The sequence below is a fragment of the Littorina saxatilis genome, linkage group LG14, assembly GCF_037325665.1.
Source record: "Littorina saxatilis isolate snail1 linkage group LG14, US_GU_Lsax_2.0, whole genome shotgun sequence".
Taxonomy (NCBI): Eukaryota; Metazoa; Mollusca; class Gastropoda; order Littorinimorpha; family Littorinidae; genus Littorina; species Littorina saxatilis.
The window spans coordinates 11,528,080-11,551,138 of record NC_090258.1 but is presented as its reverse complement, the minus strand read 5'-3'; the positions used below and the strand labels follow the sequence as shown (position 1 = coordinate 11,551,138).

Genomic DNA, 23,059 nt, shown 5'->3' with positions numbered 1-23,059 from the left:
TCGTCGACGAAAGCAGAGATTCGCGCACTTCCGGCTGGCGTCTTCGATGTCTCTTCGTTGGGTAGAGTCAGGTCTTCACCGACTCCTTCCACTTCCGGTTTCGCTTCAGCTCCCGCTGCGGCTTCCGCTGTGGCTGCTCCTACCGTGGTTCCGGCGGAAGTGCGTGCGTCTCAGCATGCCGATGGTCGGCTGGTGTCCCTTCTGCATGAGCCGGTGCGCTCTAAAGGTATGTCTTCCCCACAAGTTACCAGGTTCTCTGGTGACGGTGGGGTGCGATCACAGGAGAGAGTAAGCCACGTGCGTGGTGAAAGCCCTCCTGCAATTTCTGGCCAATGGCATCGCGCCGGCCCAGCAGTTGCAGGGAGCCCTGTGAATCGTAAGAACTTGGCATATACCTCTGATGCAGTGTCGGGTATGCCGGTTCTATGTCCGTCCGGGGGGACGGATGGTGGGTGTGACTCCGAGGACTTTGCAAGTCTCTCTGGCGTTGACCCACCTGGCTGTGATAGCGACCAGGAAGGAGGGTTGGAGGAGGGCAATGCCACGGCCGTGGATGACACCCTTCTCAACCTGCCGGCGAAGCTGTCGAGCGCGGTGGCTCTGGCAGCGGAGACGGCTTCCAAATACTTTCCGGAAGGGGTGGTGAGAAGCAAGGAGAGACTTCTGCCACCCAGGTCGGCTTTTGACGATTTCCGGTCTGCCAAGAATGATTCTGGTCAGTTCCGATTTAAAGAGTCTTCCTCAGTTGCCTATGTTATGGCAAAGGTTTTCAAGGGGAGGAACGGACCGGAGGTGCCGTTGTTGTCGCAACGTGGTGATGCACCTGAGGACGTTCTCCCGTGGTTGGCCAAGGCGGGGGATCGGGCTGTTTCTGGTATTCAGAAGTTGAAGCTTGCTCCCCGGCCTGTTAAGCTGATTGAGCCTTTCGTGTTGCCTACGGCTGTGTTGCCGGTGACGCCTGAGCTTGCTTCGCTGCGTGAAGTCGGTTACGGTTCTAGCACTGTGCTTCCGTGTACCGAGTCTTCGATGATGGCTCTTGAAGATGCAGGGAGGTCGTTGCTTGAGCTGACGTCAGTGTCAGAGTCTCTGCAACGGTCTCTTTCGAGGTCGATTGCGACCTCGCTGGACCCCTTTGAATTCAGGTTCGACGCTTCGGCGCTTGACGTGTCTACCCTTCTGGCCACTTTGGCCAAGGTGACAAGGGAACAGATGTCGATTTCAGCCAACCTTTACGCACATGCAGTGCACTCAAGGAGGTCGGCGTTTTTAGCGGGATCGAGGATTTGTGATAAGTCCACGATTGAGTCCTTGAAAGTGTCCCCGTTTTTAGAGGGATCGTTGTTGGGTCAGGCCTCTTTGGATGCTCTCCAGAAGGAGACAGCGGACGCGAGGGATCTCGCTATAGCCCGCATTGCCTTTCAGGGTTTGCCTAAGGCTCAGGGCAAACCTCAGTCTCAGTCTCAGTCACGGACTCAGACGCAGTCTAAGGCCAAACCTCAGACATCCTCGTCTGGTGGTGGCGGTAAGGCACAGAAACAGTCGTTCTCTTCAGGGGGTAGAGGTCGCGGTGCGCCCTACTCTAAGAGGGGTCAATCCTTTGGTGGTTCTAGGGGGTCGGGGCGCAAGCCCCACCCCCAATGAAACTCCCCCGAACAGGCCTTCCCGGTAGCTCCCGCACTGGTTGTGGCGGGCGGCCCGTCCAGGGCTCTCTCTTCCTGGCTGCAGCTAGTGGACAGCAAGTGGGTTACCGGGATCGTTCGTTCGGGGTTCAGACTTCTCTGGTCAGGGGAAAAAGCACCTCTGACCAGGATAATCCCGCTTTGCAAACCCCCCAGGGATCCGGAGGCGAGAGCCGCGGTGCAAGGGGAGGTGACAGCCCTGCTCTCGAAAGGGGCGATAGAGGAGGTCTTGGACTTACGGTCCCCGGGGTTTTACGGCAGACTGTTTGTTGTACCGAAAGCCTCGGGGGCTTGGAGACCAGTTCTGGACTTGTCTACTCTGAACTTGTATCTCCGGACGGTGAAGTTCACCATGGAGACGCCGGCCTCTGTGCGAGAGGCGCTTCGTCCAGGCGATTGGGCTACCTCGGTGGACCTTACAGACGCATACTTCCACGTCATGATGCACGTTACGGACAGGAAGTGGTTGCGCTTCCGCTGGGGAGCCAAGGCCTATCAGTTCAGGGCGCTGCCGTTCGGCCTTTCTCTCGCGCCATGGATATTCACCATCGTGGTGCGTCAGCTCTGCGCTCTTGTGCGCAAGGAGGGCGTGCGTCTGCGAGCTTATTTAGACGATTGGCTTAAACTTCATCAGAACAGGGAGTTGTGCCACGTCCTTACTCGCATGGTGCTCAGTCAGGCTGCCCAGCTCGGGTTCTCTGTGAACCTGGGCAAATCAGAACTGGTTCCATCCCAGACGTTCACTTACTTGGGGATGGAGTTCGATACGCTCAGTTGGTCGGTCCGCCCGTCTCAGAAGAGGGTGGCCAAACTTCAGGACTTGCTCCGTGCGCTTCACGGAGAGAATCTGGCCAGTGTACGGGTTCTGACATCAGTACTAGGCCAGATGGAGTCTATGGCTACTCTTATCCCACTGGGCAGGGTACACAAGAGGCCGTTTCAGGCAGCTCTTCAGGCCCGGTGGGATCAGTCAACCCAGGGGTGGGACACCCAGATTTCTCTGGGAGCCTGGTTTTTCGCGACCACGCAGGTCTGGCTCCTTCCCTGGGTCTCACAGGGAGTCCCGATAGTGTGCCCGGCGCCAGAGAACGAGCTGTTCACCAATGCTTCTCTGACGGGGTGGGGAGCTCACCGGGGGGAGAATGTGGCTTCGGGGGCGTGGGACCTGTCTCTTCCCACGCGCCATATCAATGCTCTGGAGTTGGAGGCCGTTGCCTTGGCCCTCCAAGCTTTTCTGCCGTTCGTTCAGAACAGTCATGTCAGGTTGCACACCGACAACAGGACTGTCGCGGCTTACGTGAACAGGCAGGGCGGAACGAGATCCCTCAGCCTCTCAGACAGTGCGTGCCTCATTCTAAAGTGGTGCGCTTCGCATCATATTCTGCTGTCAGCCATCTTTCTGAAGGGCAGCTTGAACGTCCTTGCAGATGCGCTGAGCAGGGGGGACAAGGTGGTCCATTCAGAGTGGACTCTGTCGCACCAGTCCCTACACCGTCTTTGGGAGCAGATAGAGAAGCCTCAAATCGATTTGTTCGCAACTCGGTATTCAGCGAGGCTTCCTCTGTTTGTATCCCCCTTCCCGGATCCTCTGGCGTGGGGCGTGAATGCGCTAGAACTGGATTGGACAGGGCTGACAGCTTACGCCTTCCCTCCGTTTTGCTTGTTAGGCAAAGTGCTCAGGAAGGTCGACCTGGAAAAACCAGCGCTGGTTCTGGTTGCCCCACTTTGGCCAAGCCAGCACTGGTTCCCGGACTTGCTGCGACTGGCGGTTCGACCGCCTATCCCCATCGCAGTAAGAAAGGGAGAACTCCTACAACCCAGGTCGGGCATCCCTCACGAGAACCCTCAGGCCCTCAACCTTCAAGGGTGGATTCTGTCAGAAGCGCTATGCTCAAGGCAGGGGCCTCTTCTGCCACTATAGACTTTGTGAAGCATGCCCATAGGAAGTCGACCAGTTCGGTCTACTCGTCTCACTGGGCCTCTTGGGTGAAATGGTGTGGTCTTAACAGAGTTAAGCCTTTGGCACCAAGGTCCATGCAGGTAGCAAATCATTTAGCCTGGCTAGCTGGACAGGGGGGTTCGGCTTCTTCCCTTCGTGTTAGAAGGTCCGCAATTTCGTCAACACTTAGGCAGCTGGGCCATAAGATTACTCTTGACGGGGTTGTTGCTAGCGTTATTAAGGGCGCCTCCCTTAAGGCCGCGCGTGTGAAGTCTCCGCTCCCTGCTTGGGATTTGATGCTTGTGTTGAGATTTTTGGCCTCTAACGAGTTTGAACCGTTACAGTCATCTAGTTTGGCTAACTTGACGCGCAAGGCCGTTTTTCTAACTTTGCTCGCTACGTCGCGTAGAGGGAGTGAGGTTCATGCTTTATCCGGCTTAGATAAAGATATTGCAACCGAAAAGGATGGTTCCATATCTCTTAAATTCAGACCAGAATTCTTAGCTAAAAATCAGAAACCAGGCCATATTTCTCCTGTCATTAATGTTCCTGCCTTGAGCAACATCCTTGCTCCTGGAGACCCTGACATAGTTAACTGTCCGGTCAGAACGCTCAGCGTTTACCTGTCTCGAACAAAGTTCATTCGTTCCGAAAATCAAAAGTTGCTTTTTATTTCTCCCAATACGGCAAGGGGCAAAGATATTGCTAAGGTGACTTTGACCAAGTGGGTTTCCACGTTAATCAGGCAAGCTTACGCCCGGTGGCATACTCAGTCCGGAGAGGTTAGGGCAGTACTCCCCCTGACTTCGGCAAGAACTCATGAGGGGAGAGCATGGGCCTCTTCTGTGGCAGTGCTCCGTTCAGGCCGTCTGGCTGATGTTTTGGAGGCTGCCTATTGGAAATCGGAGGATGTTTTCATGAATTATTATCTGAGAGACATCTCCTCCTTGCGTCAAGACGGCAGTTTTGCACTACCTTCTATGGTGGCAGCAGGACAAGCCCTTCTACTTTGATTTTTGGTGAGTACCCGCCACCTATAGTAGCAATCTGCTATTTGTGAGTTGGGTATGGATATGTAATTTAATTAAAAATTTTAAGAGTAAATTTTCATTTAATTAATATACTTACCCAACTCACAACGTTTATTCCCTCCCACCTCCCCGCTGTGGTTGGTACTGGGGTCTAAAAAAGAGTGAGTTGGGCTTCGTTTTGGAATGATAAGATGGCGGCGTATGCGCGCGCATACGGATGTCGGACTGTTGATAGTCTGGCATTATGGGATGGATCACTTTCTTTTTTAGAGTGGTCTCCCTTGGTTACCAAGGGGACGCGTACAGCGTTACCAGCACTGAACTAGAGTTAATTGCTATATGTGAGTTGGGTAAGTATATTAATCAAATGAAAATTTATTACTAAAATTTTTAATTAGTGCTTTTGTGAACAAGAAACAATTGACAAGTGGCTCTATCCCATCTCCCCCCCTTTCCCCGTCGCGAGATAACCTTCGTGGTTGAAAACGACGTTAAACACCAAATAAAAAAAGAAAAGGTCTTAGAAAGGAGGGAGTCTGAAAATGGGGGTAAACTTACAGAGATAATGAAGAAAAAGTCTGAGAAAACAGGGTCTTAACCCCTTCACTGCCACAGTATAACAGCATTATCCGAACGGTCTATGGGAAAGAACTGTGTTTAGAACCCCTACAAGTACTTGGACAGTGGTTACCTCCCATTTAGTTTTCAGAAATGTCCTGAAATGTTGTTGACACAAATCCCATGTATGAGATACGGTTATGGGCGTAGGACAAACCGAAAATGACCACGTATTACATACGGGGTGGGCAGTGAAGGGGTTAAAAGGGGGGGTTCCACTGTAGTATTTTGTTTTGTTTTCAGCCCATAGGTATTAGTTTATTTACTCCACTCAGAGACCAAAACCCTCATCAAGCATCGCTGGAAGACAGCATTCAAAGAAAGAAACGGAGGCTACAAGCCAGACCAAGACCCCATCCACCGCCTCAGCCGTGCAGAGCAGACTGCCATCTTCCGGCTGCGTACAGGGCACTGCGGCTTTAAAGCGCACCTGAAAAGGATCGGCGTAGCAGAGTCGGCATTGTGCGATTGTGGGGCGGCCGACCAGACAGTAGAACATGTATTGAATACATGCACAAACTTCACCCTGCTGCGGATCCAGATCTGGCCAGAAGGAGCTACACTCGAGACCAAGCTCTGGGGAACGTCAGAAGACCTGAAAGCGACGTTCCAGTTCACGACAGCAGCGGAACTACGACCCTAGACACAACCGTCGAACGCAGAAGAAGAATTTACTCCACTCTAGTTAGCAACCTGCGCAAAGGATCGTTCTTAATTTTATCAAACATTCCTTCTCGTCTGTTCCAGGTGCGCCTGTTTCAGTCCATCAAGCCGCTGTTCAAGAACAAACCTCTGATGGTAGTGTGCAACAAGACAGACATCATGACTCTCGACGACCTCACTGAAGACAAACAGGTAAGCAGTCGTTATTTTCATATCCTGTGACGTAGAATGGTGATTTATAAGACAGGTATCACACTCGACAACGTGACTGAAGAAAAACAAGGAAGTGACTTATTTTAATATTCTGTGAAATAAAACGTTTGATGATTTATAAGACAGGTATCACACTCGACAACGTGACTGAAGAAAAACAGGGAAGTGACTTATTTTAATATTCTGTGAAGTAAAACGTTTGATAATTTATAAGACAGGTATCACACTCGACAACGTGACTGAAGAAAAACAAGGAAGTGACTTATTTTAATATTCTGTGAAGTAAAACGTTTGATAATTTATAAGACAGGTATCACACTCGACAACGTGACTGAAGAAAAACAGGGAAGTGACTTATTTTAATATTCTGTGAAGTAAAACGTTTGATAATTTATAAGACAGGTTTCACACTCGACAACGTGACTGAAGAAAAACAGGGAAGTGACTTATTTTCATATTCTGTGAAGTAAAACGTTTGATAATTTATAAGACAGGTATCACACTCGACAACGTGACTGAAGAAAAACAGGGAAGTGACTTATTTTAATATTCTGTGAAGTAAAACGTTTGATAATTTATAAGACAGGTATCACACTCGACAACGTGACTGAAGAAAAACAGGGAAGTGACTTATTTTAATATTCTGTGAAGTAAAACGTTTGATAATTTATAAGACAAGTATCACACTCGACAACGTGACTGAAGAAAAACGGGGAAGTGACTTATTTTTATATTCTGTGAAGTAAAACGTTTGATAATTTATAAGACAAGCATCACACTCGACAACGTGACTGAAGAAAAACAGGGAAGTGACTTATTTTTATATTCTGTGAAGTAAAACGTTTGATAATTTATAAGACAGGTATCACACTCGACAACGTGACGAGTGTCTGGTTGACAGACGAAAAGAAGAAAGGAAAGACGGTACAGGTGCTAAGGCAAAAAAAAAAAAAAAAGTCTGTTTACGGTATCCCGATCGACTATATTTTTTCGCGCGACCCTAGACTTTTTTTTTGCAAAAATATATATATTTTTTTTTTAAGTCTGTTTTTTTTTGTGCAAAATAACTTAAAAATATAGGGTGTTTTTTTTTTTTTGGGGGGGGGGGGGGGGGGAACCCGACCTACTGACCCTATTTTTTTTGCCTATGTTACCGTAAACAGACTTTTTTTGCGGGGGCCTAACAGACTTGGTTGACAAAAATGTTGATTTGATTGAATATATTGTGAGAACTGAAGGGTTACTGTAATGTTGGTTTTATGACAATGTGAGTATTAAAGGTTTGCCGTGTAGAGTAAAGAAGTAGAGGTTTACCATGATGGTGATTTATGATTTCAGCATCTGGTGAGAGATCTGGCAGAAGACGGCATCCCCGTTCTAGAGATGTCCACCGCCACAGAGGAAGGGGTCATGAAGGTCAAGACTGAGGTCAGTATCGCACAAATGCATGTGTGCCGTTTCTTGTGTGGGTGTGTGTGCGTGCGTGGGTGTGCGTATGGGTGGGTGGGTGTGTGTGGGTGTGTGTGCGTGCGCATGGGTGGGTGGATGTGTGTGGGTGCAATTATTGCATATTGTTGTGACAGTGCATGCTGTTTTTCAGACAGAACATTTATTGACAAGCTATCAAGCTCTTGTTGAAACTTTGCTTGCAACAGTATTTTTGTGATAAGCACTTCAAACTTTGCTCCACAGTGCCTTGTTTGTACAGTCAGCCTTCGTGTGTGAGTCTATGTGTTGTTTGTACAGTCAGCCTTCGTGTGTGAGTCTATGTGTTGTTTGTACAGTCAGCCTTCGTGTGTGAGTCTATGTGTTGTTTGTACAGTCAGCCTTCGTGTGTGAGTCTATGTGTTGTTTGAGCTGTCCTCTTCAGCAATGGAGCGTGGCATGTTTATGAGACGAACAAATTCTGTACTAACATAACATTTGTCATTGAAATCGCCATATTTACTTGTAAGGAATGTGATACATTCTCAGATGACAGAGTGTCAAGAATAGAGATCATCTTTTTTCTGGGAAAGGTTAGCGTTAGGATTTGAGAGGTCTTTGGTGTTGCTACATCATTGTGGTTGGTATCCTTCCAGGCGTGTCAGCGTTTGCTGAACTTCCGAGTGGCGAGCAAGCTGAACACCAAGCGAGTCCAGGACGTCGCAAACAGACTCTTTGTCGCCTTCCCTAAGAAACGGGACGATGTTGTAAGTGCTTTGACATGTAAATTACATATACAGTCCAACCTGCCCTTAAGACCACCTGTCTAAGGAGACCACCTGTCTAAGGAGACCACCCCAAAGTATCCCCAATGGTTTTTACGACTATATAAATCAACTGTCTAAAGAGACCACCTGTCTAAGGAGACCACCTGTCTAAGGAGACCACCTGTCTAAGGAGACCACCCCAAAGTATCCCCAATGGTTTTTACGACTATATAAATCAACTGTCTAAAGAGACCACCTGTCTAAGGAGACCACCTGTCTAATGAGACAACCTGTCTAAGGAGACCACCTGTCTAAGGAGTCCACCCCAAAGTATCCCCAATGGTTTTTACAACTATATAAATCACCTGTCTAAAGAGACCGTCTGTCTAAAGAGACCACCTGTGTAAAGAGACCACTTTTGCTCAGTCCCTTGGGTGGTCTCTTTAGACAGGTTCGACTGTATACAGGCCTGAAAGTGGTGAGTATTTTACTCGTCATTGCGAGAAGAAACATGTAACTGGCGAGTAGAAATATTCATCTACTTGCCAAATGCGAGTAAAGTTGCTGAAACAAATTCTTGGTTTGGCTAGTAAAGTTTGCTCTCTGGCTAGTAAATTTTCAGAATCACTAGCCAAAGGCAAGTACACAATTTTTAGGACTTTCAGGGATGATATACTGCGCAATGTACAATATGTGACACTTTGGTGCATGTTTGTTGTTGGTTTAAACAATTTATTCCGAAAATTACACATAACAATGCCGCATACAATCAATTTAACAAATGGAGCACAAGCAAAGTTTATACATGTGCTCTTATATATGTTGGTGTTGGTGTTGCTGTTGTTGTTGTTGTTGTAACCCATCCCGGGTGTTCTTGGTCTTTCTTCTGTAAGTACATCCTGTAATCGTGTGAATTTCACACTGTGTGATGAATTATGCAAATGTTCAGAATCAAGAGGTTGCTAAACTGGTGTCGCTGCAAGTACTTGTCTGTGGCTTTTTTTCTTGTTGCTATTGTTCAAAGCATGGTGAAACTGACTGACTCTATTTGTTCTGCTATTCCAGGCAAGACCACCGACCATTCCTCAAAGTGTTCAACACAAAATAGAGAAGGGAACCAAGAGAAGAAAATTGGTACGTTTTATAGCTTGTTTGTATTGGTCATAACACTCTGTATTTCACTCTTTCTTTCTTCTTCGGCGTTCCAGGATTAGTCTTTCCAATTTGCCTGTCTTCTTTTGATTATACACTGAATGATGACTGTTTGTGTGTGTAAAGTCTGCTGTAAGTTAGTTCTGATCAATTAAAATTGTAGTCCCACTTTTATGTAAAGACTCTATGAGTATGAGCACTGTGTTCTTCATCTTTAAATAATGATTCTAAAGCCAAAAGAGAAAGCACAGAAAAGGTAGCCTGACTGTACTAAAAAAATGTGTGTCCTGTGTGATGTGTGAATAGGTCAGGTCGTGTGTGTTGACTTGTTGAGATGTGTTTTCATTGAACGTTCTGTCCATTGTAGGAACGGGACATAGAGGAGGAACAAGGAGATGACTACATTCTGGATTTGAGGAGTAAGTGAAGATACACTGTGTGTGTGTTTGTGTGTCTGTGTGTGTGGGCGTGTGTCTGTGTGTATCTGCCCCTGTTTGTGTCTGTGAGTGTGTAACTATCCCTGTTTGTGTGTGTGTTTATGTGAGAGAGAATGTTGGGGGGTGCACGAGTGAGTGGGTGTGTATGGATGGGTGTTGTGTGTGTGTGTGTGTGTATGAGAGAGAAAGTGTGTGTCCGTGTTGAATGGGAGGTGTTTGTGTGTGAGTATGACTGAGAGTATATGTGTATGAGAGAAAGAGTGTGAGAGAGTGAAATAGTGTGTGTGAGTGAGTGTATAAAAGAGTGAAATAGTGTGTGTGAGTGAGTGTATAAAAGAGTGTGAGAGAGTGAAATAGTGTGTGTGAGTGAGTGTATAAAAGAGTGAAATAGTGTGCGTGAGTGAGTGTATAAAAGAGTGTGAGAGAGTGAAATAGTGTGTGTGAGTGAGTGTATAAAAGAGTGTGAGAGAGTGAAATAGTGTGTGTGAGTGAGTGTATAAAAGAGATTGTGAGAGAGTGAAATAGTGTGTGTGAGTGAGTGTATAAAAGAGTGTGAGAGAGTGAAATAGTGTGTGTGAGTGAGTGTATAAAAGAGTGTGAGAGAGTGAAATAGTGTGTGTGAGTGAGTGTATAAAAGAGGGTGAGAGAGTGAAATAATGTGTGTGAGTGAGTGTATAAAAGAGTGTGAGAGAGTGAAATAGTGTGTGTGAGTGAGTGTATAAAAGAGGGTGAGAGAGTGAAATAATGTGTGTGAGTGAGTGTATAAAAGAGTGTGAGAGAGTGAAATAGTGTGTGTGAGTGAGTGTATAAAAGAGTGTGTGTTTGTGTGTGCGTGACATAGAAAAATAGTGCGAGAAACTGTGTTTGTATGTGTCTCTCTATGTCTAACGAGCATGTAACTGTGTTGTCTAACAGAGGAGTGGGACCTGGCCAACCCTGACGAGAAGTACGACAAGATCCCCGAGATCTTCCTCGGCAAGAACGTGGCTGACTACGTGGATCCTAACATTGACCAGGTCAGTGGGATGACCGCACAACACTCTGTGTCTCTATTACATGTCCATACCCATACGGGTAACCTTGACCAGTACAATTTGAAGAGTTTGTCAACCGAAACTTGAACCAGTGGATGATCTCCTGTCCAGTATTTTCTTTCCAGAGTTCTGTGTGTGAAGTTTTAGGTTAAGTCCGTATCTGTTTCATTATGTGAGTTCCCTGTTTTTTGGGGGGAAATTGTCAACAGAAAGTTGAACCAGTTGCTGTAGCCAGTAGTTGATCTCCTTTCTAGTATCTTCAGAATTTGATCAGTGTGTGAAATACAGCGGACCTCCCCTTGTGAGACCCCTGATTTAAAACTTCCGTCCTTTTTAAGACCTTGATTTTTCACACACAAAAAAGACGAGGATGAAGTCGCTTGTTAATTTCAATGCTTGTTATTCTCTCAGGTGCCAGGAGATTGGTTCCGTATAACTCTCGCTTACTCCATTACACATGTCGTATGCATTTAGAGCGCTTATTTACTTCTCTTTGGTTACCCCCGGCGGGTTAGGGGAAAGAATTTACCCGATGCTCCCCAGCATGTCGTAAGAGGCGACTAACGGATTCTGTTTCTCTTTTTACCCTTGTTAAGTGTTTCTTGTATAGAATATAGTCAATTTTTGTAAAGATTTTAGTCAAGCAGTATGTAAGAAATGTTAAGTCCTTTGTACTGGAAACTTGCATTTTCCCAGTAAGGTAATACATTGTACTACGTTGCAAGCCCCTGGAGCAAATTTTTGATTAGTGCTTTTGTGAACAAGAAACAATTGACAAGTGGCTCTATCCCATCTCCCCCTTTTCCCCGTCGCGATATAAACTTCGTGGTTGAAAACGATGTTAAACACCAAATAAAGAAAGAAAGAATTCTCTTTTGTTATTTGAACCTTGATTTTTCACATTTTCTGTTTATAAGAATATAACCTGTGTAAATTTTGCTCCTTTTTAAGACCTGATTTTCTCAGATTTTTGGAGATCTTAAAAGGGGGGTTACCGGCACGGTTGGCCTAGTGGTAAGGCGTCCGCCCCGTGATCGGGAGGTCGTGGGTTCGAACCCCGGCCGGGTCATACCTAAGACTTTAAAATTGGCAATCTAGTGGCTGCTCCGCCTGGCGTCTGGCATTATGCGGTTAGTGCTAGGACTGGTTGGTCCGGTGTCAGAATAATGTGACTGGGTGAGACATAAAGCCTGTGCTGCGACTTCTGTCTTGTGTGTGGCGCACGTTATATGTCAAAGCAGCACCGCCCTGATATGGCCCTTCGTGGTCGGCTGGGCGTTAAGCAAATAAACAAACAAAAGGGGGGTTCCACTGTGTGAAGCATTGATTCAAGTTAATGCCATATCTGTGTAACTGCGTGCAGAAACTGGCCAAGCTGTTGGAAGAGGAGAAACTGAGAGAGGAGGCCGGCTTCTACCATTTCCCCAGCGATGACGAGGATGAGAAAGAACTGGAAGCCAAGCTTACCGTGTAAGTAGAGTGACGTGTGTGTACAGTGGGACCTGCAATGTGAGGCCACTGTGTTGAGAGGACACCTTCCAAATAAGGACATCATGTTGTCCCACTGTTTATTACCAAAATATAGCTGTCAAAAAGTCTGCCTGCAATGCAGGCACGTTTTACTCATGAAAAAAGAATGCAGGGGCGTTCTACATGCCGCCAGCCAGACACACATAGTCTGTCCCAATACTACTTCAGTTACTGCTAGATTTTCATGGATCTTGTATTCAGCTTTCTGAAGCAGCCAGTGTTGATCACTACATTCAGGGGAGGGTCTGAGTCTGAGGTGGGGTTCCTGGGGTCAGAAAGCCCCCTCCCCCCCTCCTCCCCCGGAAAATATACCTTTCTTCTCCAGGAGGGACCCAAAATACACCTTTCAAATGCTAAATTTCAACAGCATTTTGTCCCCCAGACAGATAATGCATGACCCCTGTATGCAGATAATGGTTTCATGTAGAAGAGAAGTTCGTCCCCACGTTCGGCGGGAGATTTATTTCTCAGAGTCAACTTTGTGTGCAGACTCTCCTCGGTGTCCGAACACCCCCGTGTGTACACGCAAGCACAAGACCAAGTGCGCACAAAAAAGATCCTGTAATCCATGTCAGAGTTCGGTGGGTTATAGAAACACGAAAATACCCAGCATGCTTCCTCCGAAAACGGCGTATGGCTGCCTGAATGGCGGGGTAAAAAATGGTCATACACGTAAAATTCCACTCGTGCAAAAAACACGAGTGTACGTGGGAGTTTCAGCCCACAAACACAGAAGAAGAAGATGTATAAGAGAAAGAAAGACAGTACCCCCACTTTAATTTGGAAGCCCCTCTTTCTCATACACTAGGTCCAGCTCTGGCTTACCCTGAGATTTGTATTGTTTTTTTGTTTTTTTAATGACTCGCTAGCTATGCCACACTCAGATAACGCTATATTGTAGTACAGTATGTCTGAAGTTTCTCTGTCTTGCGAGAGAGATTGGTTGATTCATTGATCTTTAATAGGTTTAAGGCACAAACCTAGTCTTACAAACCTTACCACATCTCAAACACTACGTATCAGAAATATGAGAGAGAGAAAGAGACGCTGTATGCAGATAACTTGATTGCAACGATAATAGTTTCATGTATGAGAGAAAGAGAGAGACACACACAGACAGACTATGCAGAAAACTTGATTGTGACGATAATGGTTTTATGTATGAGAGAGAGAAAGAGACGCTGTATGCAGACAATTTGATTGCAACGATAATAGTTTCATGTATGAGAGAAAGAGAGAGACACACACAGACAGACTATGCAGAAAACTTGATTGTGACGATAATGGTTTCATGTATGAGAGAGAGAAAGAGAGAGAGAGACAGACTATGCAGAAAACTTGATTGCACCGATGATGGTTTCAGGATCCGGGAGAGGCGAATGTTGAAGCAGCTGGAAGCGGTTGACAAACGCAACAACAACCGATCCATCATGCCACGCTCTGCCAGTTTGGCCGTAAGTTGTAGTTCTTTCATGTTTTGATTTTTTCTTCTTATGCATTTGGCTGTGTGTGTGTGTGTGCGTGCGTGCGGACGGCTGTACGTGTGTGTGTGTGTGTATGTGTGTGTGTGTGTGCACGCTCTGTCCAATTGACAAATGTAGCATCAACAGGTCCACTCTTCCTCACTCTGCCAGTTTGGCTGGGAGTTGTCTCCATTGTAAAAGAATCATGGATGTTGTTTCCTTTGTCTTTGTGTGAAAGGTCAATCTATAAACATAGCAACAACAGATATATTCTGCCAAATGTTGCTGTGAATAACCCCCCTTGGTCTAATAGTCTAATAGAATCTGTGATGTGTGTTCTTTTTCCACAGCAACTGTTTTCTTTGAGTAGAAAAGGTCAGCTGACTCCCCTTTGATTATGTTTACAACTGTGCTGAAACATTGCCACTTTAATTGCTTGGAGTGTGGATCAGGTGCGAAAGACATGGAGGAAGCATGTGTATGTGTGTGCTATAGATCCAATTCAACGCCCATTCATCCAAGTTCCTTTCTTTCCTTTGTTTCATAATTATTTGTATATCTATCCAGTCCAAAGACCATTAGGTCAACAAACTGTCTTCTGAATGTTTCATTTTGTAAATAATTAAATGTTCTATCAACTAACCTTTCCTGTGTTTTGATTTATGGTTCAAGTGAAAAATGTATTTGCGATAACATACACTGTCACTGATCTCAACCTGTACTGCAGAGTGAGCACCGAGGACGGAAGAGGAAGCGGGAGGCGTCGGAGGGACCGTCGGAAGGCGCCGCCACTCGCAGCGTGTCCCGCGCACACGGCAAACCCAGGAGTCAGTCACGGGATCAGTCCGGTCTCAGGGACCAGAAGGTGAGACTCACACTTGTGACTCTTGTACAGTGGGACCCCCCTTGTAAGACCCTCGATACAGTGGGACCCCCCTTGTAAGACCCTTGATACAGTGGGACCCCCCTTGTAAGACCCTCGATACAGTGAGCATCTCTTGTAAGACCCTTGGTACAGTGGGACCCCCCTTGTAAGACCCTCGGTACAGTGGGACCCCCTTGTATGACCCTTGATACAGGGGGACCCCCCTTGTAAGACCCTCGATACAGTGGGACCCCCCCTTGTAAGACCCTCGGTACAGTGGGACCCCCCTTGTAAGACCCTCGGTACAGTGGGACCCCCCTTGTAAGACCCTCGGTACAGTGGGACCCCCTTGTAAGACCCTCGGTACAGTGGGACCCCCCTTGTAAGACCCTTGATACAGGGGGACCCCCCTTGTAAGACCCTTGATACAGGGGGACCCCCCTTGTAAGACCCTCGGTACAGTGGGACCCCCCTTGTAGGACCCTTGATACAGTGTGACCCCCCTTGTAAGACCCTCGATACAGTGGGACCCCCTTGTAAGACCCTCGATACAGTGGGACCCCCTTGTAAGACCCTAGATACAGTGGGACCCCCCTTGTAAGACCCTTGATACAGTGGGACCCCCCTTGTAAGACCCTTGATACAGGGGGACCCCCCTAGTAAGACCCTCGGTACAGTGGGACCCCCCTTGTAAGACCCTCGGTACAGTGGGACCCCCCTTGTAAGACCCTTGATACAGTGGGACCCCCTTGTAAGACCCTTGATACAGGGGGACCCCGCTTGTAAGACCCTTGATACAGGGGGACCCCCCTTGTAAGACCCTTGATACAGTGGGACCCCCCATGTAAGACCCTCGGTACAGTGGGACCCCCCTTGTAAGACCCTTGGTACAGTGGGACCCCCCTTGTAAGACCCTTGGTACAGTGGGACCCCATGCAAGACCCTCTGTACTGTGGGACCCCCTTGTAAAACCCTTGGTACAGTGGGACCCCCCTTCTAAGACCCTTGAAATTAATTTAATCAGCTGCTTGCTTGAAGACATTTGGTCTAAATGCCTTTTTCCACGTTAATTAGCTTTTGGTGAAAGGAAAGCGTCCTGGTTGCTAAGATAATAAGAAGCACTGAATGAACTGGCTACTTTCATCTTTAAATTCTGAATGAACTGGCTACTTTCATCTTTACATTCTGAATGAACTGGCTACTTTCACCTTTATAATTCTTGTTTTTGTGTGGGGTTCCCCAGGCTGTGACTTATTTATTGTTATTTGACATCTGAACAGTGGGACCCACCCTTCTAAGACTTTGTTTTCTCAGACTTTCTGTTCATAACTTCTGCAGATTTTCCTCCATTTTAAGACTCCCTCCTTTTTAATATCGATTTTCTCAGTTTTTCAGAGGTTTTAAATGGAAGGTTCAACTGTACTCTGTGGTGATAATTATGTTGTCTTTCTAGCATGTCAGGATTTAATTCTAATTCTTATTGTGGGTAGTATAGATTAAAAAGACAAAACAATTGTGGCCAACGAACAAGACTGATATACTGAAAACCCAACTCAAAACATACCTGTTTCGTAAAGCCTTTGCTTAGCCTGAGTAGACTCTCCACAACTCTATTCTGTTTTGGAACTCTCTACCCTGTATGTGCTTTATGGTTTCTTTGTCAATGGTATCTTTGTGTGTGCGCGTGCGTGCGTGCGTGTGTGTGTGTGTGTGTGTGTGTGTGTGTGTGTGTGTGTGTGTGTGTGTGTGTGTGTACTTTTAACATTGTACGCTAAGTTTTGCTTAGTGCTTGGGTTCTTGGTGTTATGTCTCAGTTAAATGTATGCTTTGTATGCTTGTTGATTTGTGCTAGTTTATTCTATAATGAATTTGTAAAGCGCCTGGAGCCAATTGATGGGACTCGCGCTATAGAAAAGTTATTTATTATTATTATTATTATTAGTTTGTTGGCAATTCAACCCTTCTGAAGTGGGCATGATGCAAACGCAGTATAATGTGGGGTGTATGTGTGCGTGTGTGTATATGTATGTATGTATGTAGGTATGTATGTATGTATGTGTGTGTGTGTGTACATGTATGTATGTATGTAGGTATGTAGGTGTGTGTGTATGTTTGTGTGTGTGCGTGTGTGTATATGTATGTATGTAGGTATGTATGTATGTATGTATGTGTGTGTGTGTGTACATGTATGTATGTAGGTATGTATGTTTGTATGTGTGTGTGTATGTTTGTGTGTGTGCATGTGTGTATATGTATGTACATGTATGTATGTAGGTATGTATGTTTGTGTGTGTGTGTGTGTGTATATGCATGTATGTAGGTATGTATGTTTGTGCGTGTGTGTATATGTATGTACATGTATGTATGTAGGTATGTATGTTTGTGTGTATGTGTGTGTGTGTATATTGTATGTACATGTATGTATGTATGTAGGTATGTATGTTTGTGTGTGTGTGTGTGAGCAATTCGTTGAGCACTTTGTATTTTGTTTGAATATACTCGAGCAATTTTCCTAGTATACTGCAAATGGTTGATAGTCTTGTCCAAAGTACATAATAAAAAAAACAAGAAAGGCAAGTTGTTGGAACGTTTAATCATTGACAAAACAAAAAGTTCGCATATATGTAATATTTAAACGTTCCAACAACTTACCTTTCTTGTTTTTTTATTCTGAATTTTGGAACGTCGGCAGTGTTTTTGTTTTTGAATTCCTAAGTACGTAGTTCTGAATGCGACACTTGACTGTGTTTCAGATGATTACCAAGGCGAAGAAGATTGGCAGGAAGGCCCAGAAGGAACGCAACCACCAGGCCAAGAAGGGCGAGGGCGATCGCGTCATCCTCAACATGATGCCCAAACATCTCTTCTCCGGGAAACGTGGGAACGGAAAGACAGACAGAAGATAGTTTGGACTATGTTGGCAAAGCAGTTTTTATAACCAAAACTCATTTTCATGGTGAAGGGAGATTTTGAGGAAAAGACAAACCGACACAGCAAGTCATGGTGTGGTTTCTAGTTCTTGCAGCTGATTTATAGAACCACGTCATCTCTCTCTGCCAAGTGTTGGAAGTTTTTACAAGAAGGCAGAACTGCGCATATGACCAATAAAATCTCCGACATTTTAAAGAGGAACGTAAGAACAGCAGATCAGGTTGAACCCCCCAGCCTGTTTGCTCAATAAATTAAATTTTGTCACTCTCCATGTTGCTTTCCACAAAAAATGTCAATTAAATGATGCAAATAAACAGCGTCAGATGAACGAAATCATGACTGGTCTAAAAACATGGGTGTTACTCTTCCGGTTTTTGAACAAATCTGAAGCCGGAAATTCCGGTTTTTCCAACAACAAAAAAAAGCTTCGTTTCGCTAAGTTGAAATAACGAGCAGCGGTTCCGATCCGACTTTTGACACCGGTTCGCGTGCTTTCTCGGTTCACTCCCTTGGATTTGCCGCCATCTTGCTTATTATGATTTGGTTTCGTCGGTGTCCAGAAACTTTCTTTCAAACTTGAGCATTTTGGACCCCTGCCTTTCAGGTTTTTTGATTTTTCCCAGTAACACCCATGTAAAAATGGTTTGTGCATACATGCGTGTGTACGGGCGACTGCAACTTTTATTGTATGTCTGAAAGTGGTTTTGCATTCCTTTTTCATGATGAACACCTGTATTGGTCTGAACCCAAAGGCAAACATAAAGTGTCTTCTCACATTTCTGCAAGTCATCAATACAAATGGGGGATTCCCATTCGAGCTGCCGCAATTCATGGCTGCTGGTAACTTTTCATGAGTAAATGTCTTAACGTTGCCATTTTCTAATGCTTGTTTCTATGTTCACAATTTCTGCATACGACATATTTTAATCAAAGTCACATGCAACCTTCACAGGATCATCCATGTGTTTGTATGTGTGTGTTGTTACTCCGTTCTGCTTTCAAGGATGCAAGCTGTTACTACTGGTGTATTTGAAGTCTGCATTGCCAGTTGTCCACATTCTTGCAACAAGCATAAGTAACCATACTAAGAACATAACATGTTTATTTGCAGTTAAACATTTTTTCAATTTATTTACAGTTACAAAAATCTCTGACATGATGCTATTAACAATTCAATTGGTATCCTTGGATTAATCTTAATGCCTAGAAAACTGCATTCAATTAAACTTGAAATCATATTCCTTTTTGTTGTGTGTTCAAAACACACAACTTGGCAACATAATTACTCCTTGTTATTCATTCAAATCACATTTTTATATCTGTAAACTGCACTCAATGAATATTCAAATCATTCCTCTTTCAATTCTCCATTCAAGCCACAGAGCTTTTATACTCAACTGTTCACTTGTATCTTAGCATTGTAAAGTACAAATATTTCGACATCTACATTTATGTACAAATATTTACATATCCTGAGATTGAGACTTCCCTCCCTCACCCCCCCTTATTATTCTACAGTTACTATTGTAATTTTTACACACATTCTGCAACAAATCAGTGGCCAAAAAACAACACATTATTCAGTGACAGAAAAAAGCAGTGATAACTCAGGGTTAAAAATGTATGAATTGTGATATACACAAGCAAAAACCCCATCAAATTTCAACAACAAAAAAGTCTCCCCCTTATCTGACGCATAGTCAAGTACTGACCATAGTCCAAACTACCGTATTTAACGGACTACAAGCCGCGACTTTTTAACACAAAAAAATCGCTTTGCGGCTTATAAAAAGATGCGGCTAAAACGTTACCTTAACTTGAATAGCATTCACCTAATGGAAGTTGCCGCGGATTTTCATTTCACTCGATTTGCGATTACCGGTACTTTATTAGCTCTCTACTCAAGACTCGGCGCTTTTCTCTTTTTTTCGCGAATCTTCGTTTGTCAACAAGTCGTCGTGACTAGCGATTACCGGTACTTTATTAGCTCTCTACTCAAGACTCGGCGCTTTTCTCTTTTTTTCGCGAATCTTCGTTTGTCAACAAGTCGTCGTGACAAGATAGCTTACAGAGAAACACCGGATGTATCAGGATCTCGTGCGCGCGAGATTTCGTTTTTTTTGTATCTCGCGATAGTTGGAGGAGCGAGAGCCGCTATGTTGTGTTTTTGTCTGCTCGAAATGTGCGCTAAAGTCATAAATCATCCCAAAAAAGCTTATTCTGGGCGGGACTACACGTGTATGTTGGTTACAAATTGTGTGTGTGATATTTTTCTTCAAACTTTTTCACTTTTCTTCTTTGTTTCACTTGTTTATTCTCGGAGCCGATTTCGCCAAATACCGTACTTTCGTTTGCCTGGTTGTTTTGACCGATTGACACGATCTCATTATAATTTTTTTTGACGGCGGCAAATATAGTGACGCGGCCTATACGTGGCTCATCTCAATTTTTTTGTTAAAAGTCGGGGGTGCGGCTTATAAAACGGTGCGTCTTGTAATCCGTCAAATACGGTATAACATTTTCAAACTTGATCCCTCTTCAAGCATCCATGACAAAGAGAACGTGAAAGTGAATTGAAAGTGAATTGAAAGTCGAGAAAGTCTTTCTTGGATGCCGCTTGGTTGGTGTGAATCTCCTTTTTAATTTTTTTAATATTTTTTAAAATATTTTTTCTTCTTTTATTAGTTTTTTGGTTGGTTGATATTATTAAATCTGTTCAAGCATCGACAACAAAGTTGGGGTGGACAACGAGGATGGGGTCTTCGTCTCTGGTGAGCGTCTCCTCCCCGCGTTTCCTCTGTGGCTGCAGTCCTGCCTGCTTCAGCTCGATGAACACGTTGTCCTGGAAACAGGAGAAAATAGTTTTTTGGAGAGGAGAATAGACTGCAGTAATTTATCAGAAGATGCAGTCATTTTTCCCTGCAATAGCAATTGAAGCTGTGTGTGTATGCCTGTGTGTGAGAGAGTGAGATAGAGAGAAAAAAACAGACGAAAAGATCAAGTTTATTTCATATCCTACGTGCTTAACAAAAACACACTGACTGAAGGCTCCCATGGGGTTGCCTTCACGCGGCGGGAGTGTTTCCACAGAGCTACCCCACCCCTTTACTTCTCTTCTTTTGTCTTATTTCTGCCTTACCAGTCCTTTCACCTATATTTCCTTCCAAGAAAACTCTCCCTACTATTCCCTGCAGTTTTCCAATTCTTTTCTTGTTGTCTTATTTCTACCTGACTGGATCCATCACCTTTATTTCACTTACCAAAAGTCTTCTTTTCCACATCCTTATTTCTCTGCCCCCCGCATGTCGTAAGAGGCGACTAACGGATTCTGTTTCTCCTTTTACCCTTGTTGAGTGGTTCTTGTATAGAATATAGTCAATGTTTGTAAAGATTTTAGTCAAGCAGTATGTAAGAAATGTTTAGTCCTTTGTACTGGAAACTTGCATTCTCCCAGTAAGGTCATATATTGTACTACGTTGCAAGCCCCTTGAACAATTTTTTGATTAGTGCTTTTGTGAACAAGAAACACTTAACAAGTGGCTCTATCCCATCTCCCCCCTTCCCCTATCCCATCTCCCCCCTTTCCCTCGTCGCGATATAACCTTCGTGGTTGAAAACGACGTTAAACACCAAATAAAGAAAGAAAGAAAGAACTGACTGAAGTTTGGCCTTTTTCTCTTGCATGCATCATTAATTGTATGTATTCACCAGACAGATGAGTCTGTCCACCTTTTTTCTCCGACAGTTTTTGTTCTGAATTGACATCACTCTCAGATCAACCTTCTAAATACATGTACACTATTCAATGCACTCACCATATTTAATGGGTCTGTTGACAAATTACTTCACATAAGGCCAACCAAAAAAAGTCTGTTTACGGTAACATAGGCAAAATAAATAGGGTCGGTAGGTCGGGAATTTTTTTTCTTCCCCCAAAAACCCCATATTTTGAAGTTATTTTGCCAAAAAACTTTTTTTTTATTTTTAAATTCTCTCACAAATGCCCAAAAATAGTCTAGGGTCGCGCGAAAAAATAGGGTCGGTCGGGATACCGTAAACAGACTATTTTTTTTTTTTGTGCCTAAGGCCAAAAAAAAAAATTGTCTGTTTCTGGTCACCCGACCGACCCTAAATTTCGGCGCCGACCCTAAACTTTTTTTTTCCAAACTCAAAAATTCTTTTCTTTTTTTTTGGTGGTAAAGGACAGGGTGAGAAAATGAACAACAAAAACGTGTGAAAACGAAAGTCCGCTGACGATTTGTAAATGTGTTGAGTGTCTTGTCTCTATGTATAGTGAATCCAGTCTCTTTGCGCGATTTTTAAAGTTAGTTTTATTGGTCTACATTTGGGGGAAAAAAAAAAAACAAACAAAAAACAAAAAAAAAATCCCTACCTACCGACCCTATTTTTTTTAGCCATGTTACCAGAAACAGACTATTTTTTTTTTGCCTAAACTTTCTTCTTCAACAGTAACTGTTCTTATTGTGTGACTGGCACACTATTAAGTTTTAACTTTCAAATACATGTGCATTATTCAGTGAACTTACCATATGTATAACTACAAGTGGGTCAAGAACTTTGTCCACAATGGCTTTTTGGCTCACGTAAGTGTAGCCTATGCGATCGTAACTTTGTCTGTCTGTATGTGCGTGTGTATGTCTGTGGTAGAAACTCTAACATTTGAAGATGTCACATTACATTGACGTCACATTATGACGTAAGAGGGTTAGACGTCACGCGAAGGAAGTACTGAAAGTCTCGGTCATTATTATTTTGAGCGGGCCGAGACTAGTTGGCAGTCGTGTCCCTGTAAGTAGGCTACATGCAGACAGACAGATCTAGATCTAGTGTCTCGCTTTCTTGCACAGTTTCACCTATGCTCTTTCTGTGTGTGTGTGTGTGTGTGTGTGTGACGGAGTGATTGAGTTTGTGTTACTGTTTGTCGATTTCTTACGTGAGCCTTGATGGCTTCGCCTCTTGTTCTTCTACAGTTCCTTCCTTTTGTAACTCAATCTCACAAAAAGAAACTTGAAATGAACTCATAACGACCAAACATGTACTATTCAATGCACTCACCACATGGATCAGTCTGTCCACAACTTTCTCTACAACCGTTTTCTTCTCCAGTAGTTCTTGTTCCGATTCAATCTCGCCCTCAATCTCCTTGAGATACCAGCCAATCAGATCGGACTTGCGAAGGCCGGAATCGCTCTCTGCAACAAGCCACAACTGAATGTTAGTGACAGCTTGAAATTCTACAACAAACTGCATGCCTCTTGTTGGTATTCAGCGAGAGAGAGAGAGAGACAAGA

The 23,059-nt window shown here is 44.5% G+C and overlaps 1 protein-coding gene across 1 annotated transcript in view; it reads left to right on the top strand.

The window, feature by feature from the left end:
- Positions 1–18,080, top strand: part of LOC138947119 (GTP-binding protein 4-like) — a 34,442-nt gene extending 16,362 nt beyond the window's left edge. Inside the window, exons 8-17 of the mRNA XM_070318566.1 lie at positions 6,015–6,122; positions 7,482–7,571; positions 8,225–8,335; positions 9,401–9,469; positions 9,855–9,906; positions 10,840–10,940; positions 12,322–12,428; positions 13,852–13,942; positions 14,679–14,816; positions 17,570–18,080. Coding sequence (XP_070174667.1) covers positions 6,015–6,122; positions 7,482–7,571; positions 8,225–8,335; positions 9,401–9,469; positions 9,855–9,906; positions 10,840–10,940; positions 12,322–12,428; positions 13,852–13,942; positions 14,679–14,816; positions 17,570–17,722 — 1,020 coding nt within the window. The 3' untranslated portion in view covers positions 17,723–18,080. The remainder of the gene's footprint in view (positions 1–6,014; positions 6,123–7,481; positions 7,572–8,224; positions 8,336–9,400; positions 9,470–9,854; positions 9,907–10,839; positions 10,941–12,321; positions 12,429–13,851; positions 13,943–14,678; positions 14,817–17,569) is intronic.
- The last annotated feature ends 4,979 nt before the right edge of the window (positions 18,081–23,059 follow it).